The 18,774-nt window shown below is 42.2% G+C and overlaps 1 protein-coding gene across 2 annotated transcripts in view; it reads left to right on the plus strand.

Moving 5' to 3' along the window:
- The window catches only part of ncoa1 (nuclear receptor coactivator 1), a 34,604-nt gene extending 24,008 nt beyond the window's left edge, over positions 1-10,596 (plus strand). For both annotated transcript variants that reach the window (XM_044049752.1, XM_044049751.1), the window contains exons 12-21: positions 610-931; positions 1,738-1,944; positions 2,979-3,099; positions 3,200-3,368; positions 4,702-5,025; positions 5,984-6,085; positions 6,548-7,034; positions 7,847-8,015; positions 8,117-8,306; positions 9,908-10,596. In XM_044049752.1, the coding sequence (XP_043905687.1) occupies positions 610-931; positions 1,738-1,944; positions 2,979-3,099; positions 3,200-3,368; positions 4,702-5,025; positions 5,984-6,085; positions 6,548-7,034; positions 7,847-8,015; positions 8,117-8,306; positions 9,908-10,087 (2,271 nt within the window). In that variant the 3' untranslated portion in view covers positions 10,088-10,596. The remainder of the gene's footprint in view (positions 1-609; positions 932-1,737; positions 1,945-2,978; positions 3,100-3,199; positions 3,369-4,701; positions 5,026-5,983; positions 6,086-6,547; positions 7,035-7,846; positions 8,016-8,116; positions 8,307-9,907) is intronic.
- The last annotated feature ends 8,178 nt before the right edge of the window (positions 10,597-18,774 follow it).

The following is an 18,774-nucleotide window of genomic DNA, read 5'->3' on the forward strand; positions in this document are numbered from 1 at the left end:
TTTCATGTGGTTTCATCCCCTCAAGAGTCTAATTTTGTCTTATATTGATTAATAAAGGCATAAATATGTTGCCTTTGTTCTGCATTTGTCTCCGATCAGTCAGATAGTCGTGGAAACCCCCCAATCATAACTGTAACGACTCCGTAATCACAACACGCGTCCACGTCAGACCGGGGAGAAGACACGTGTTATTGATCACACGTGCATGCCACTGTTTCTCTCATTTACATAGAGTGTCGGGAGAAACATTTTTCAATCAAACAAAGAACTTCCTCCCCGGCGCTGCGTTTCCTGCGCTGGCCGTCGCCCGACAGCTGTTGTAAATCAACTCGAACCTCTGTATTTTCTTGGACTTTGTCTCCACTGTAGGCTCAGCTACCAGCTGCAGCCTTTGAAGCTTGATGACCTCTGACCTTTTGTCTCTGTCCATCTCTCTTTCACTGATTATATGCCATGTATTCTCCCCCCCCCCACGATAATTTTTGAATTGTCCACTCATCCATGGCGTTACACTCTTTGTCCGTCCGCCCCCTCTGAACACCCCTGTCCTCCTCGTCTCTATCCATTATCATTTGTTTCTGCTTTTGTTTACTTCTTTCCCGGGTTCAGATGTCTGGTGGCCCCGTTGACGTGGACCCTCTCGCCCAGCTGCTGCCTGCACTGAGAGGCCCGAATGGGGCCAAGCAAGGCAGCGAGGATCCGACAACCCCTGGAGGAGGCCCCCAGCTCCATTCTCCGGCCCCTCAGGTCCAGCTCCAGTCCCCCCTGTCCCAGCCCCAGTCCATCCCCCAGTTGCAGTCACCGTCGCCGCAGCTCCACTCTCCGTCGCCCCAGCTCAAACTGCAGTCACCCACCCAGCTCCAACCTGGCGAGGCCAGCACTCCCCGCAATGTAAATGTGAAGAGAGAGCCTCCCGGCACTCCCAACAGAGGTACAGCATGTTTATCTGTGTGTGTGTGGACGATCAGAATTATTCCACACCACTAAATGTCAGAAAAAGTTGAGAAATGTTTCACAAACCCCCAAAAAATAATGATTATTTTGTCCACAAACAAAACTTATTCAGGTTTAATGATTTCTTTGCAAAGAGCAAAGACTCAAATTACTCAATTAGTTGATGTTCCATTTAGTAGTAATTTATGGAAACTGCTACCACCAAAATGTGCATTGATACTATTGAAATCATCAAGGGAATGCACTTAAACTTCTTAAAATCAACACGGTGGTTATGTCCAACAACCACGTGGTGCGAGGCCACATTGTTTCACATAATGCAATGTACAGTTATTTAAATAATGAATATCTACTTCTGGATCGTGGTGAAGGTTTTATCTCACGTTATTCTGCCTGTATCAGACTCGTCACTGTATAATATGAATACTGACATGTACAGTATTCGTCTCCAGGTACAATGGTTGCATTTTCCTCTATTTATCGAGGTAACCAACCATAAAATGTTTCTCAGTGTTTTCTCAAAAGTCTTTTTTGAGATTATTTATTTATTTCTTACTCAGTTTTAATGATTTTCTTTGTTACGTGGAGCAAAGAAACCAGAAAATATTCACATTTAAGAAGCTAAAAAATCTGAGCAACAAGATGTAATTGTTTAAAAAGTCTCTCATCGGAACATTGGTTCTGTGCCCTCTAGTGGCTACTGGGTGGCATTGCAGTGCCAGTATTTTACTCCGTGTCATTGTATTTCTTATTCTCTTTGTCCGCTTGATTGTTTTTTTGCAGGACTCAGCGATGGAGGACCCCCCTCGGGCTGCAGTCTCCAGAGTCAGACGACCTTTGATTTCTGCAGTCCCCCCACTCCAGGCCAGGCACAGGTCCAGGGACAAGGACAAGGACAAGGACAAGGACAGGGAGACCTCTTCCAGACCTCCAAAGACAGCAGCCCCTTTCCAGAGATGGACATCATCAACCCATTCGGCTCAAGCACTGGTACGGAGACAATAATGAGCGTCAACATGTTAGTGTTACAGTCTGATACATGTGGGAGAACCAGGTTTGGTCATTAGACAACAACAAAAACACAAACATGGCGTCGACCTTTGAATAGAAACTTGAAACCACGTCCCATTGTGGACTTGACCCTTTCACACACCTGACTATATACCATGCACTGCAGGGTGTGTTGAGACTGTATTGTGTTACTGTAGCTTTATTGAAAAAAGAGGAGGACCATGCAGCGTCAACTGAAGCCAGGCTGGATGTGTTATGTTTTTAAATATAATGTATACATTTATTCATACAAATACATGAACTCAAAGTGAAACACGTGAGAGGGAGGGTGTGCATGGAAACCACGCCCCCGAACATTTACGGAACATTTCATTTCCTCAAATGTATCAGTATTCATATGAAGTAAAAACTAAAGCTCTGTTTGAAAGAGTAAGCAGAGAGAATGGAATGTCTTTCCACTCGTTCTCTTCATACAGACACAAAAGTTAATATTCCTTGGGTTTTCTGCTGGATTAAAAACTCCCCTCTAATCTAAAAGAAACGAAATTACAAACTCCCTTAAATTTAAGTGCAAAGAAAGTGCGCAAAAATAAATATATTCATCTGAAAGCTGCTTAGAAAAAGTTTAATTTTTTTAAAAGTCCAAGTTATTCATGACCTGTTGCATGTATTTAAGATTTAGTTTATACCTGCTGTTTAAGTGCCCAATATACAAAAACATGAAAGTAATATAAAGCTTTATAATGAACCAATAATCAATTCTGTCATCGTTTGTACATATTCACGAGTTGCATGTGATTATTATTGTATTTTATTTTTTAATTTTTCTTATACCTGATTCGCAGATTAAATTTCATTGAAACCTAGATTATGACTGTGTAATGAAGTTATTTTTTAATTTACTTTAATGATTATTCCATTGAGGGTTGTTTGCCGCTAGGATTATTATTTTATTCCGAGTTTATTGGGGTTTTTTTTGTAGTTTTTATTCGAAGTATTCAACTCTTTTTCAGGTTTAACCAAGTTGGACTTGGGTGACTCTCAGTTCCAGCCTCTGTCTCTGTCTCTGTCTGACACCTTGTCTTTCGATGGTCTCGGAACGTCTTTGCAGGCTCCTTTGGCGTCGCCACAAGAGTAACTATAAGCTTTATATGTTTATTTATTTATTATTATAAATATAGTGAGAGAGATTGTTGTGATTGTGTGTTTTTTTTGTTTCTCTCTGCGTGAGCAGGCAGTGTGTGCCCTGCTCGCTGGACGAAGTGCTCGGCCCTCTGACCACACCCGAAGGCCAGAGTGACGAGAAAGCGCTCATCGAGCAGCTCGTGTCCTTCCTCAGCGGGACGGATGAGAGCGAGCTGGCGGAGCTGGACAAGGCGCTGGGTATCGACAAGCTGGTGCAGGTAGGCACACGAGCGAGTGAATCCATGCCGTGGTGAAAAAGATTTATTTTGACATTTATTGTCGCATGGCAATAATGAATCAAAACATACGTTTAAATGTTGCGAACAGCAGAGCCAATACCAGAGATTCCATTAAGCTGCAAAACTGTCATTACGTTTTTAAAGAGGTCGGATTGTGAGGCGAGCACGGCGAATATGAAGGAAATTCAAGAGGAAAATGTGACTTTTAATGTGAAATCTTCCGTTCTGCAGACTGCAAGAGCAGGGGGCGGGACTACAAGTGGGGGGGTGGGACCTCAAGTGGTCTCAATCGAACTAAACCATGCGAGAAGTAAAATAAAAGTAGATTAGTATCACATGACAAGGGTTAGGATAGGATAGAGTAAGATTAAGCTTCTCTTCAAATGATATATATTTGATGAGATTAATCACCTGAAATGAAACAGTGAATCAAAAAAACAAACAAACCCAGTATTTTCTGTCCTCGGGCTCCACCTAGAACTGTTTCTACCTGCTGCTTCCAGTTATTTCCTGGTTCCTGCAGTGGGAACACACACACACACACACACACACACACACACGCATAAAGACCATGGGAAAGTCCCCGGGTTTCTGATTCTGGTTCCTGCGGTGGAAACACATCTCCACGTGAACTCTGTGTGTTTAGTTCTTATCAGGGATGTGTTGTTCATTGTTGTGTTGCTGTTATTGATCAAAATAGTGGTTAAATGTTGGCAGCGCGGCAAACAGCAGAGTCAATAACAGCAGGGATGACGTTAAGTGTGGAGATTTGTGTTTAAATACCTGGAACAAACTCCCAGAGGACAATTCATTCTTTTAAATCTAGAGCCTGAAAACCTGCCACTGCGGTTAAATTAAAAATTTAATCATCATCATCATCATCGCTGCTGCACCTTATTTCCTTTTCTCCTCTATCTTTTATTATCTTTATCTGTTTTATTATTATGCCTTTTTAATGCTGCTGGATTTTCCTTCTTTTTTTTTTATTGTGAAGCACTTTGAAATGCCTTGTTTAAATATATGCTATATAAATAAACTTGCAGTATTTAAACTACAACTTAAAAACCTTCAACATGTGTCTTCACAACAAGCCGCAGAGTCTTGTGCTCCTCAAAAGTGGAGAAATTAGCTATAAATTCACAGAATAATCTCTTCAGTCGAAGACTTCCTGCGTTTTTGGGGGTGGAGCTTTTAAGCGAGCATGAGTAGGATGCATTTTTCAAAAATCAAACTAAAAATCCTGACTGTGACCTAAAAAACACACCGTTCTATCGTGTAAACTTATTGTTCTTTACTGTTCTTTTCTCTCCAGGGTGGCTGCTATGACCCGTTGCCTCAAACCTTCCCAAACCAGCAACCCACTGCCACGCCCGTGTCCATGGACCCCAAGCTCTCCACCTACCCTCCCCAGTTCGCGTCGGCTCCCCCAGCTCAGTTTCCGTCAGAGCTGGCCACGGTGGGGCCGCAGGGTCTGGGCTTCGGGGCCCCCACTCGGGGGGCTTTCCCCGTCGGAGCGGCGCCCAACATGGGCCTGAGGCCGGGCATGACGCGACCGCAGGGGATGAGCGCTCAGCTCAGGCTGCCGCCCAATCAGCTGCGTCTGCAGCTGCAGCAGAGACTGCAGGGCCCACAGCAGGTCAGCACGTTTTTATCCTCATGTCAGGCGTGAGAATCACATGATAAGATCTATGGTACATGATAATATGACATAAACTTATTATCGTTCACCTTTGTCCCCAAACATCTGCGGCCAGTGACCTTCCACTCACTTTTATAACCTTTACTCCCGTAAGAAGCGCCACCATGAGGAGGAATGAATTAGTGACACTGGTCTGATATTTCAAAATGAAAATAAAATAAACGCAATAAAGAGTTTATTAATAGATGGAAGCGAAAATATGTTGACACTTTCCGTTCTTTTCTACAAAATCATCATTTTCTCTGACTTCGGCTTCATGTCAGTACCGTTTATTTACATCATTTCTAATATTGTACATTTTGAATGCAATCTTACACAGTTTGATTCACACCTTAATGTTTATTTTCACATTATTATTATTATTATTATGGTTAGTATACGTAGTGTAATTGACTACATCTTTAAATTGATGTACATTTAGTTTGAATAAGTAGATTGTTTCTTTTGCTTTTAATAGTTGGTATAGATTTCCTTTGTGGAAAGAAAACAGTGATTTAGGTCACAGTAATTATGGCCTGCAGTTGACTATGTGCTCCATACAAAGCTTTTACGACACTTTTATTAACTTGTTATTCTTTGATTTCAACCTTTTTTTCCTAGAAAGTCACATTTACATTAAAACTGGCTGAAAAAAATGTCATTTTACAGCATCAGCGCAGAGCATTTATCAGATAATTAGAGTTCTGAATACATACGGCAACACAAGGAATCTTTACGTTTTTAAATTTTCAACTCCTCAGCTTTGCTGTCGCTCTTCTCTTCTGCCTCCATCCCTCCAATTTGAATACAGTCATTTTTAATTAGATCTAATAATCCCGTCTTGCTCTTGCTCTGTTTATCATCACCTGCTTGTTTTCTGAATTTTCTTTTTCCTCCCTCTTTCTCCTCGTCTCAGATCCAGAACAGACTGGCCGGCATTAACCCGTTTCCCGCAGGAGTGCAGCACGTGAACATGGCTGTTCGTCCGGGCGTCCAACAACCTCAGATGCCCTCGCAAGTGAGTCACGGTGGACACTCACTCACTCACTCACTCACTCACTCACTCAGTCTCCCCTTCCTTGCTGCTGAAGTGTCTCAGCTGTCACTCACATCGTGTACAGCAGCTGCACCCAGGCATTTCATGTGAAGAAGCTTTTCAATTGATTGATGCAAGTGTTTGATAGTAATATACCCTTAGCAACATGGAGATTGTTTTTACTGTGTTTACGGCCTGTAATGCTGCCCCCAAGTGGCCAAAATACTACTTTGCAGCCTTTAAATATTAATTAAAATGCTCCAGTTAAATTATACAAACCAAATGTAAACATGGTTTATTTTAAGTGCTTTAAATGTTGAGTAAAATCTTCTTTAAGGCTGTAAAAACATCAAATTAATGAGTAAAATTTGACTTGACTGTGGTTTAATTATTTAATAAAGACGATCATGTATAATAGCGACGTGTTCCGTGTTTCCTCGTCAGCCTCCGCTGAACGCCCAGATGTTGGCACAGCGTCAGCGGGAACTCTACAGCATCCAGCACCGCCAGCGTCAGCTTTTCCAGCAGAAAGTCCTGCTGATGAGGCAGAACCTGGCAGCAGCAGCAGGAGGAGGAGGAGGAGCGCCGGCTGGAACCGCGGGACCCGTCGGAACTGCCCGGGTCCCCAAAGGTCCGCCCACGACGCCTCAACAACAACAACAGCAGTCACCGCAGCAGCAACAGCAGCAGTTTAACTTCCCGTCAGGCTTCAACCCTCTGTCGGGAAACCCCCCTACCTCACCGAGTCACTTCAGCCCCATGTCGGGGGGCGCTCTGGACAACAAACTGTCAGGCAGAGTTCCTCTGAACAACCAGACGCTCATGAGCAGCGTGCAGGGACAGTTCAACAACAGCGGCGGCGGCGGCAGCAGCAGCAGCAACATCAACGCCTCACTGCAGCAGAGTCTGTTTCAGCAGTTTGGAGGCTCTGGTGAGTTCAGAACGAACGTCACGTTTTCCCTGCTTCTGTAGGAAAACAAGCACTTTCACAATTCAATTTCACAATTTACATCCTCAATTTTCTATATTAGCACAGATGGCAGATGAATATGATTGTAAATATTCATTTATACTGGGTTTTTACTACTGAAAACATCTCTGTGCGACTGTTTTGTTCGTGGTAATGACACAAGTAACAGTTTGAATATTTGTTAGGGATGTCTGATACCAATATCAGTCCAATACTGTGGCTTTTTTTCCTTTCTAATTAAATGAATCTAAATATGTTACATTTTTGCCATGAGATTTACCGCTGCAGCCGATTGAAAAAACATAAAGCGTCTAATCTCCTCTTCTTCTTTTATAAATGTGGGAATAATCAGCCCACAACATTATTTATGACTGTTAAAAATGTTTTTGCAAACAACATTTTTTTTAATTATGTTTTCATCTGATTTTGACCAGTATTTGAAAGAAGTAGACGATCAGTCATGATGATTTGAATTATTAAGTCATTATTACAGTTTTGCATATTTTTGTTCTCAAAACTTGATAAATGTTGGTGAAAGTTTACATTTTTGGGAAAAGCTGTTTCATATATCGCTGAAAATACTGTGTATACATGAAGATTGGAGAGACAGAACATTAGTGTTTTTGTATTATTTATTATTATTCAACAGTTATATTCGACCTCGAGTACCAGACGCTGCTCATAGTGAACCAGTTTGGACCGATCACCGGTCAAAAATGTGTTTTATGAAGAAGAAGTTTTAAGCCCATCCGTTTTTCCTCCCTTTCCCAAAGCCATGGTCCAGCCAGACCCATCCTTCCCTCCTGAGATGAGCCCGACCAGCCCGTTATTATCACCTCAGAACCCAACCTCCCAGAGTCCTCTGCTTCAGCAAGCCCCGCCCCCTGGCTACCAGTCACCAGACATGAAGAGCTGGCAACAGACGAGCATCGGCAGCAACAGGTCAGCAAGTGCCGGCGGTGGATTTCAGGCTCAGATGAGTAAAAAAATAAAATAAAATTTATCTTTCACGCCCCAACTGTGTTTATCCTCCTCTGCTGCAGCCTGTTCAGTCAGTCAGGACAGAGTGCAGGGCAGGCGTTTGGCCAGCAGGGGGTTTACAACAACATGAGCATCACCGTCTCCATGGCCGGAGGCTCGGCCGGTGTCGGCTCTTTACCTCCCATGGGGCCGGCGGGCGGCATGAGCAACAGTAACCTCAGCAGCGTGGGGTCAGTGTGCAGCGACCAGCAGGTGAGTGACTCATCAGTTTACTGTGCAGCACCTGTTTATCCAGCCCAGTGCTGCACTGAGAGTGTTCCCCTGTAGTTTGACACCGACATACAGCATTTCTATCCTCTACTCTGGTTTCAATTTGAATTTTGATTCAGTTTTGAGGCACACGTCGTGATGTTGAAAACAACATTTCACTTCTGTGGCAGCGTGAGGAGACGGTTCCTACAGACACACCACCACATGGCTCTTATCCACAACACAGTCCCAGCACGCCGCCTCTCTTTCCATCAGTGATAGTACCTGGTACTTTTTTAGTACCTGCTCTGGCGAGGTTCCAAGCGAGCAGCGATTAAAAACTAAACTGTGGCGTCAACAGACTGCCGGCCACTGATTGGTCAGAGAGTGTCGTCACTGGAAGAGTCATGAGCGCAACTTCCGACGCAAGAATCAAAGCCAACAATGCCGAACTGCAGATCAGTAAAAATAAGACTTAAAAATCCATGAAAACATGAAAGTTAATCTCCAACAAATAATCAAAGTATTTCAATATTTAACAGAGGAGTCTGGTAAATTTAGCGACAGCACTGCTGAAAGACGGCGATCGTGAATTCAAATCACGAGTGGTATTTCAGTTCAAAAGTACTGAACAATTCTGTGAGCAAATCTTTTTAATCAACTGAATTCAGCTCATGATTCCCAAAACAACTGCTTCACACTAATATGTGTTTGTCGCATATAAAAAAGAGTCACAGCAGTTTCACGTAGCCGTGTCTTGATGACTCCGCCCACATTGAGAATGTACTATAGTAATGGCAATTTGTTGTTATTTGTTGTTGCTTTCTCCTATTGTTGTTGTTGTTGATTTATCCTTTGAATGTGTATATTTCTTGGGGAGGTGCTTCTTATAAGCCCATGTAGGGTTTTTTAACCTCTCCTGCACTTACTATTCTTCTTTAATTTCTGTTTTTTGTATTGTCGTTTTTTTATGGTGCAAATAAATACAAAATGGAAAACCATACCGAATCGAGTCAAGGCGCGCCGAGGCGGGACTGTGTTGTGGAGAAGTGCCAAAAGTGTCCATAACGTTGCAAGTGTACAGACAGATTCTATAGAAGCCTGTTTATGGAGGCAGCACAGTTTTGAGCCTTACAGTGGTTTTAAAAATAACGACTTGTCTCGACACAGTGCTCTGCCCCCTGCACTGCCTTTGTAGCTATTTCAGTCAAAATCGCAAAAAACACAACATTTTTACGTGATTATGACACCAACGCAACTCAAATTTATTTATGGAGCACAGTTAAAAAAAAACCCAAAGAAGAACGTCAAATTACAAAATAAAATCAGTACAAATATAAAGCATAGACATAAGACATTTAAGAATGAAAAAACACAAACTAAAAAACAATGGGAGTCCAACTCAACCTGTGTCAAATGCCATGGCTTAATAGTAGGTTTTTAAAGATGATTTAAAATGCTCAACAGTCTGGGAACAAAGGCTCTGTCACCTCTGGCCTTAGTCACAAAATAAGAATCTGAAAACAGACCCAGACTGTCTGTAACTCTGGATTCTTGGATAATGCCGTTTGTTCCTGGTGTCACCGGCCTCTGTGTTTGTGCAGGTGCAGCAGGTTCAGGTGTTCGCCGACGTCCAGTGCACCGTCAACCTGGTGGGCAGCGACGCGTACCTGAACCCGGGCCCCATCGCCGGTGCGGCGGCGCAGAAGGGCCCCGTGCCGCAGGGCTCCCAGAACAACCAGGCGCAGCAGAAGAGCCTCCTCCAGCAGCTGCTCACAGAGTGACGCCTCCCGCCTGCTTCTGCTCTCCTTCTTACTCCTCCTCTACTTCTCACTTGGTCAGCGCACCAGACCCATTGCTGTCTCTGTCTCGCCGTTGTTTTTGGATGGATGGACGTTTGGCTCGGAGCGGTGTGGCTGTGAGTGGAGCGACGCAGCCCAACCACTTCTGTGCAGAGGTGAGAGGGGGATGGAGGGGGTTCATTCAGCCCCCGTACTTTTTTTTAAAACGGAAAGACTTGTGTGTCAGAAGGAGCAGCAGTGTATTTGAACCTGCCTGTCTAATCTGTCTGACAACCTGTCTGTCTGCCTCAGCCTATTAAAGGCAGTGTTGTCTTGCTGCTCATTCCTCGGTGACCTACTTCCTGCTTCCTGACCCAAGAAAAAAAAGAAAACAACAACAACTGCGACACCATTGTAGATTTTTTGCCAAGTTGTCGTCACTGTCAAATCAGGGCTGGCCTAAGTTTTTTTTATTTCTTTTCTTTTGTTTTTCTCTTTTTATCAGACGATTTCTGTCTGTTGTTGTTGGGGGGCGGGGCGTCGCAGCAGCAGCAGTGCAACTTGGGAGCATATATATATGTATATGTGTGTGTATATATATATATATATATATATACATATATATATGAAAAGCTGCATTCAGCATTTAAAGTGCGGGATTATCCTACACAGCAGCACCTCTGGCTTTGTTATTTGTTTTTTTGTTATTTGTTTTCCTCTCACCTGTCTCTCAGCGATGTGGGAATGTTTAAAAAGGTTTTCAGACCTCTTTTGCGGCATTGTGGGATAGAAGCTCAGTATCAGCTGGTTCTGTGACTGTCTCCGTCTATCAGCGACAGTGCCTGGTCGAAGTCGGAGTTTTTTCTTCCCCAAGCTCTGCTTCTTCTTCTACATATTATTCTATTTACATCGTTTTAAAAAAAAAGGACAAAAAAATACAACAACATCTGCTCTCGCCATCATCATCATCATCATCATCATCAAGGACAACAACTTCATCGTCTTCATGAAACAAGCTTTGACAACAGCCGGAATGGACAGGACGGACGGATGTTGGACATGTTGGATGGGAGACAGACGTGGATGCTGCTCAGTTTTTCGGAACTCTCTTTGTGTCTTCCTCCCGCCGGGGGAGGAGGAGGTTTTTAATTTTTTTATTATTATTATTTTCAAAGTATAAAGAAAGACTGTTATGATTATTTAACTGTCTGTCCATCACATTTTTACCCCCCTCCCCTCCCTCACCTCCGCAGCTGTGAATACAGAGCCTCGTCAGGCTCTCTCTCTCTCTCTCTCTCTCTCTCTCTCTCTCCGTCTCTCTCTCTCAGCCTATCAGTGTTGTTTGCCATGTGCACCGTGCAGGCGGGGTAGTATTGTACAGTAACAGAAGGACAAAGACTTTGTGGGGGGGGTGAACTCACTCACTCTTCTCTTGTAACCGCTTTCCCCTTTTTTTTTTTTTTACTTGTTATTAACTCAGAAACTTGCGTATAATGTGATTCGATCCAGGTTTGTTTGTTTTTATTTGGCATCAGGATATTGTAAAGTTGCTCATGTGCAGAGGAGGAGGAATGAAAGGTGTTTTGGGTTTTGTTTTGGTTTTTTTACATCTTGGCAAATGTGAAAAAAAATATAACTATGAGATCTCACTTTACCCGCCCCGCCCCCCTGCCTTGCCCCGCCCCTATGTTGCATTCAAGTCGCCACATTTTGTGCAGGGTGGTTCACGGCGCTTCTGCTTTCCTCTTGTGGTAACCAGGGAGCTCGTCAGCCATCTCCTCTCGCTCTTTCTCCTCTTTTGTTTCTATTCTCATGTTAATGTACAAAACAAAAAGAACTTTTCAGACCGTACACATGTTTGTAACCATTGTATAAAGTTAAAAAAAAAAAGTATAATTAATACCCTTAAACCGGGCCCAGAGAACGGGCGGGCGGGGGCGCTTTCGGATTATAATGACATTTAAGTAGACGCTTTAGTGATAGCAGTTCCTAACAAAGATGTGATGGATGATTACGTTTTTTTTACACCGTCATGAATTTGAAACAAAACAGGAGAGGGCAGGGCCGGGTCAGGGGGTGGAGTCGCAGTAAAAAGAATTATTTTTTTTAATGTAAATGAGTTTTCTCCTCACCTCCTGCAAACATTTGTTTTTGTTTCTTCTCCACTTCTGGTTTCCTGATGAAGACTTCACTCCACTGGCTACACACACACACACACACACACACACACACAGTTTTCTGATGACTACTGTTGCTCAGTCAGACACTGTCTCTCTCAGCGATAACAGACCTCTGTTAACAAAAAAACCTAATTCCCCACGTATTAGAAGCGCTTCACGTCACCAGGACTTTCGAAAACATTCAAAAATATTCTCCAGTGTTGTTATCCTGATGTCTGGCGCGTGTCGAAAGCTTAAATTGAAAGTTTATTTCCAGACGCTTAACGCGTTAGAATGCGTGATCTTATCTTTTACGTACGACTGAAACTACAACTATTCGGTTTTAGTGATTTCTTTCTTATTTGGAGCCCACGAAACAGACAAATATTCTCATTCAAGACGCTGTTAAGAAAGGCGGTTAATCGAACATCATCCTCGGTGGGTCTCAAACTTGCGGCTCGTGGGCCACATGCGGCCCTCCAGTCGACTTCACATGGCCCGCCACTTATTTGTTATTTTGTAATTTATTGATAAATTTTATCAAAACAAACACTTGTATCTGGAAATTCTGTGAGTTATCGTCATGAATTACGATATCAAATAGTTTCCCCTCACTTGAGCGCCCCCTCCTGACCAGGTCATGTGAGTTTGAGACTCTCCTGGTCACATTCAGACAAAATGATGTCACTTCAACCCCCCGGAAAATGCAATTCTCAGCAACAACAACAGCAATATGCAGTTTTACGCTACTCCTGTGGCTTTTTCTTTACCAGTGCACTGTTTTTTGTTTGTTGTTGTTTTTTAAACCATAATTATGCAACATAACCCAGTTACAGTATGCAAGGTCAACATTCCACACAGCAACTCCTCCTCCAGTGTCGTACGACGACTCCAGAACCAATTTGTGTTCAGCTGGATATTAAAAAAAAAAGAACCTGTGCGTGGATTTGTGGGAAAAAAACAACAAAAAAAAAGACTTCTTCTGAGATTAAAACACATGGATAAATCCATGCATCGACAGTTTTAACACCAGCATCTCATTTCTAGTACTTATCCCACGTCCCATTTCTTCAACCTCCGTTGGCGCTTTCTCCCTCGAGGTTTTCACAGTTTCTATTTTGCGTTATTGTTCTCGTACGTCATATCGCGAGCGTCGGTCGTCATTTACTGAGTTTCCATCCAAATGGTTCGGCCTTTTCGAAAACATTTTTTATCGGATTATTCGACTTCAGAAATACAAAATGATGTCATCAGTAAAAAGTCGCACATTATCCTCGAAGGCGATGACGTCGTACGCCATGACATAGTCCAGTTAGAGCTAACATCGCGGTGATTAGCATAATATACCTCCAGTGAGATCGTTTGTGCGGAACCTTTTCCTTAAACGTTTTTTGAAAAGTCGTCATGGCTAATGCGAAAAATCGGCATTTTTGTCTGTCGCATTTGACAAGTTATTCGCCGTTTTGCCGATACTGAAAGTATTTTTGATTTTAAAAAGTGGAAAACTGATGGAAGATATCACGCGTTTCCACTCGCTATTTTCCTTTGCACGAGATTAAAAATATCACACTTTAACGGTACACTCGGATGGAAGTGAAGGCACTTATAGTTCCCAAACTACGGTGGCCCGGAAGTGCAAACCATTATTTTACGGAACGTGAAATACTATTACAAATCGCAAAACAAATTAGCAAAAGCCACAATTCTGATGGAATAATCAAAATAACAAATTTATAAGATACTTTCAGCACTATTATACGTCTCTTACTGTCAAAGTAATAAATAAATAAAAAAAAAAAGAAAAGAATTGAGCGCTCACTTTATCACGTCCGGGTCACTTGCAGCATTTGAGACGTTCCCTTTTCCGTGAGGACGGTTTGTTTCACTTTCATTTTGTAATGTATAATTATGGTTTTTGCGCTTCCAGGCCACCGTACCAAAACCCAGGATGAGGAGGAGGAGAAATGGGACAAATTGATTCCTGAACTGTGAGGCTTTTTCATTATTATTATTATTATTATTTTTCTTCTTCTTCTTTTCCTTTTTAACGCCTGCACTTACATTTTTAAACAAATAGATAAATAGAAGCACTTCAGTGTGGAAGCTCCCAAAAATTGGATTGTGTCTCCTGTGACGAATACTGTTTTGGCCGCCGATGTGAATACAACTCGACAGCTGCACAAAGTGGGAAGAATGTATTCTGGAAGTTTCCGCCGTCGTCGTCTCCTTATTATTATTATTATTATTATTATTATTTTTATTATCGCACTCTGCTTTCTCACACAGTATTGATACACACACACTTTTCTGCGTGGCATAGGCATTCCTATGGAAACCGTTTTCCTCTACAAACTCTGTTAACTGCAGAAACCTCGACAGCAACTGTCACCTTATCCTGCGACGACGACGACACATGCCAAATGCGATTAATGCGTACAGTATGTAACCTTTTTATTATTTTCTTTTTATCCCCTCCCCTTTTCTCACTACAGTTACCAGGTACAAGGTTTTAGGCTCTTTTATAAACGTTGGATTTCAAGATGTTAACATAATGTATATAACAGAGAAATGTGAATATGTATTTGTTTCCGAATCAACAGAAAATAAGTAAGTTAGCTCCGAGTTTGTTTTAAAAAAAGAGAAAATAACTACTCGCCTCCGTCATGTTTTTTTTTATTTTTTGATTTTCTACTCTTTTATTTTTTTATTTTTCCTGATGTATGTATGTATATGACTATCAGTGAGTGCTTATGTATGTGTGTGTAATACTGTATATCTGGTGTTCTCTAAGATGGAAACGTGGAAGATGTCCTGGTTTGATTCTTTTCTTCTTTCTACTCTTTAGACGCCGCACAGTACCTGTGGGTGTTTTCCTTTTTGTTTTCTTCTTCTTCTTTTTTTCTTTTTTTTTTTTTAAGCGACTGCTGAATGTGATTTTACTGAGAGAGTAAAAGCAGTGTGGACTGGCTTTTTTTGTACGGGTTAATTTAAAAAAACAAAACAAAAAAAAATATGACAGAAAAAAGGCCATATTATTTAATTTTCTCTGTTGTCAAAAATTTTAAGCAGATCTGGTAGAGAGGGTGGAGCCTTGGTTTTATGGAGAGGCCTGACGGTTATTGTGTTTATGAGTGGGCTTGTTTTTTTTGTTTTTTTCATTTCTATTTTGTTGCATTTGCCACTAGTAGCGACCAAAGCTTCACGATGTTTGATATCATATGCAAACCTCCTCATCATCACTGGACAAGACATAACGTAGCGAGCAGCCCTTTATTCGTCCTTCCTACCTCCCCTTTCTCCCTTCCCTCATTTCTTCCTTCCTCACACAGTTTTGCGCGGTTCCTCATCTGACGTCCCAAAGTTAGGTCCGCGGCGCGGTTTTCAGCCTGAAGTGCTATCATTCGTTTACAGGAATAAAAGTAAAAACATCGCAACTGTTAGCTATGCACCTTACCGATCAATACGAGCATTTGTTTGTCCTTCTCACATGGATGCAGATTTAACACTGGAGTGACGTTAATGTCATAGGCAAAGTATCGTCACACACACAAAAACGACCCCACAAAGACCCCACGTCGTCGGTGAATTAAGTGTAGTTTATTCCGTTGATATCTGACTGTTCTCGTCGTATAATCTCATTAAAACACGTCTTTTGTTCCTGTGAACTAAATTCTTTATACCAAACTTGAGGTGCCTCGTGTGTATATATACATATATATATATATATATACATATATGTATACATATATACTTTCTGCAGTAAAGTTTAACAGTAATAACCTTGTTAACCAGGGTTTTTTTTTTAGTAAAAAAAAAAAAGAAAAACATTTTTTCACCTTTTTATAAAAAAAAAAAAAAAGTTTGCTGTATTTTAAATGACTTTTTTACACACGTTAGATTAATCAAAATTATTCCAGGAATTTTTGCAAATACAATCTAATTTTGCACTTTATATGGATTTTACTCGGAGCGAAAAAGAAGCCACAATCAGATCAGTGTTAGTAAACGTCCCCTGAATGTACGTCAAGAAAACCGAGGTTATTGTAGTTTAATTTAAAATTTCTCTCAGGTTCTTTTATGAAGAACTCGACAGTCGGGGATACCCAACATTCAAATGTATAGACTTTTAACTTCTTTGTATTGTCGTTCTCTCTCTCTCTGCCTCTTTCTCTCTTTTACCTACACCAACCGATCCTCAGTATAAAAACTATGCCAGTCTTCTTCAGGTGACCCCGCCCCCGCCCGTCAGCTGACACCAGGCGTACTGTTAAAAAAAAGCTTGAATCTCAGAACATTCCTGCTCACAACACAGTCACAGCAACTGTCGGCGCTTCGCTCTGTCGCTCGGCGTTCACTTTCCTCTGCCGCAGTGTTTTTCCTCAAACCAAGGTTGGACACTCGCTTTCTTTTAGTACAAGTCTGGTTTGTGCGAGACTTAACCTCTGCTATCTAGCAACAATTGTGCACTGACATTAACAACAACACACTGTGTTGCGTGTCCTGTCTCTGTTTTGTTTGTCTTGTCACACTTTTTGTGCCGCCTATTGTAGAATATTTGGCGGTGTGCTGATACCAAGATCGGGCCAATGTTAGATCCAGGATTGGGAAATGTCCTATCTTGAATTGGGCCAATGTCAGGTTCAGGATCGGGCAATGTTAGACCCAGAATTGGGTAATATCCAGGATCAGGCAATGTCAGATCCGGGATCGGGTAATGTCATATCCAGGGTCGGGCCGATGCCAGATCCAGGGTCGGGCATTGTTGGACCCAGGATTGGGCAATGTCAGATCCAGGATGGTAATGTATCCAGGGTGGGCGATGCCAGATCCAGGGTCGGGCATTGGACCTAGGATCAGGGTAATATCCAGGATGGGTAATGTCAGATCCAGGATCCGGCATTGTTGGACCCAGGATTGGGCAATGTCAGATCTGGGATCGGGTAATGTCATATATCCATCGGGCCATGCCAGATCCAGGGTGGCATTTTAGGACCCAGGATTGGGCAATGTCAGATCCGGGATCGGGTAATGTCATATCCAGGGTCGGGCCGATGCCAGATCCAGGGTCGGGCATTGTTGGACCTAGGATCAGGGTAATATCCAGGATCGGGCAATGTCAGATCCAGGGTCAGGCATTGTTGGACCCAGGATCGGGCAATGTCAAATCCAGGATTGAGCATTGTTGGACCCAGGATTGGGCAATGTCAGATCCAGGATGGGGGCGTCGTCATATCCGGGATCCGGTCAGTGCCACATCTTGAATCGGGCTATGCCAGATCCTGGATCCAGTCAATGTCTGGTGTAGGATCGGGCCATTAGACGGTCCACTATCTGGCAACACAACAATTTGATTCATTTGAATTTGGAATAAAAGTTTTTGTCGCTCGTCATTGGTCCGTTATGGTCTCTGTGCACCGCTGAGTTTCTCTGTCGTCGTTTAAATCTGAACTCCCACTCATTCCTGGTTCAAATGTTCAAATCTCTGCTCTTCATGAAAGTTACCACAGCGTCTGTTGTCCAGTATTGTAAGTGTTGCCTTATTGGGACCGAGGTCGGACTTGGTTCTGTGATTTTTGATTTTTTTTTTTTTTAAAGAAGAAGAAGAAAAGAAGGCTTGTTATTAACTCACCACTTTGTGTCGTTTTGGGAGAGGTCAATGCTTTTTCTGGAGAATCTGAGGGGCGGGAGGGGATGGGGAAGACCAAGGTTCCACTCTCTCCCATGTACAAATTAATATAAATAGATATATATATATATATATATAAATATATATTATACATTTTACCCATTTTTTTTTGTCCAGTTTTGTATATTACACTCATGTAAAGTTTGTTTTTAACGAGGCATCGGAGCAGCTATTACAAGACAATATGAGTGACAATGTTCATCTGGGAGAATTTTATGCATGTACTATTTTCTCTTTCCCTCTCTCTCTTTCTTTCTTTCTTTCTGTCTCTGTCTCTTTTAATGTCCCCCAACCCTCCTGTTCAGGTGTGAATATAAAGAAAAATCTACCTTTTTTTCTTTGGAATGTTGTAGACAATCAGTCTCAGGCCGGGTCCAGTCCCTGCAGGGAGTGAGAGCCCTGCAGGCTGATAGACAAACAGAACTCTCAACTTCTTCTTTTTTTTTTCTTTTTTCTTTTTGACAATTAAAAACTCTCTTTGCATCTACTGGAAGTCTAAATTTGGAGGTTTGTTCATTCATATGTTGGTGGCTGCTCAAGTTTACACACACAAACACACTTCTCGACTACACTCAAAAATACAAACACCTCGTGCATTTGATCCCTCTGCTTTTTTTTTTCTTTCCAAGGTGAGGATGCCAACCTTGAGGAAATGATGCTTTGACTAACAAAACTATAACATCTATGAATGTGGGAATGCAACACATTGCAATAAAAGCACCATTTGAAATGCAGCACGTTGTCCCTGTTGTGTTTCCTTTATTTCCCCGACCCGACAACTGAGATTTCCTTAGAGTTCCAGTGTCGCCAAAAACTCTTGTTTCAGATCCAGGAACGGGCCATAT

This window comes from Solea senegalensis, linkage group LG17 (assembly GCF_019176455.1).
Source record: "Solea senegalensis isolate Sse05_10M linkage group LG17, IFAPA_SoseM_1, whole genome shotgun sequence".
Lineage (NCBI taxonomy): Eukaryota > Metazoa > Chordata > Actinopteri > Pleuronectiformes > Soleidae > Solea > Solea senegalensis.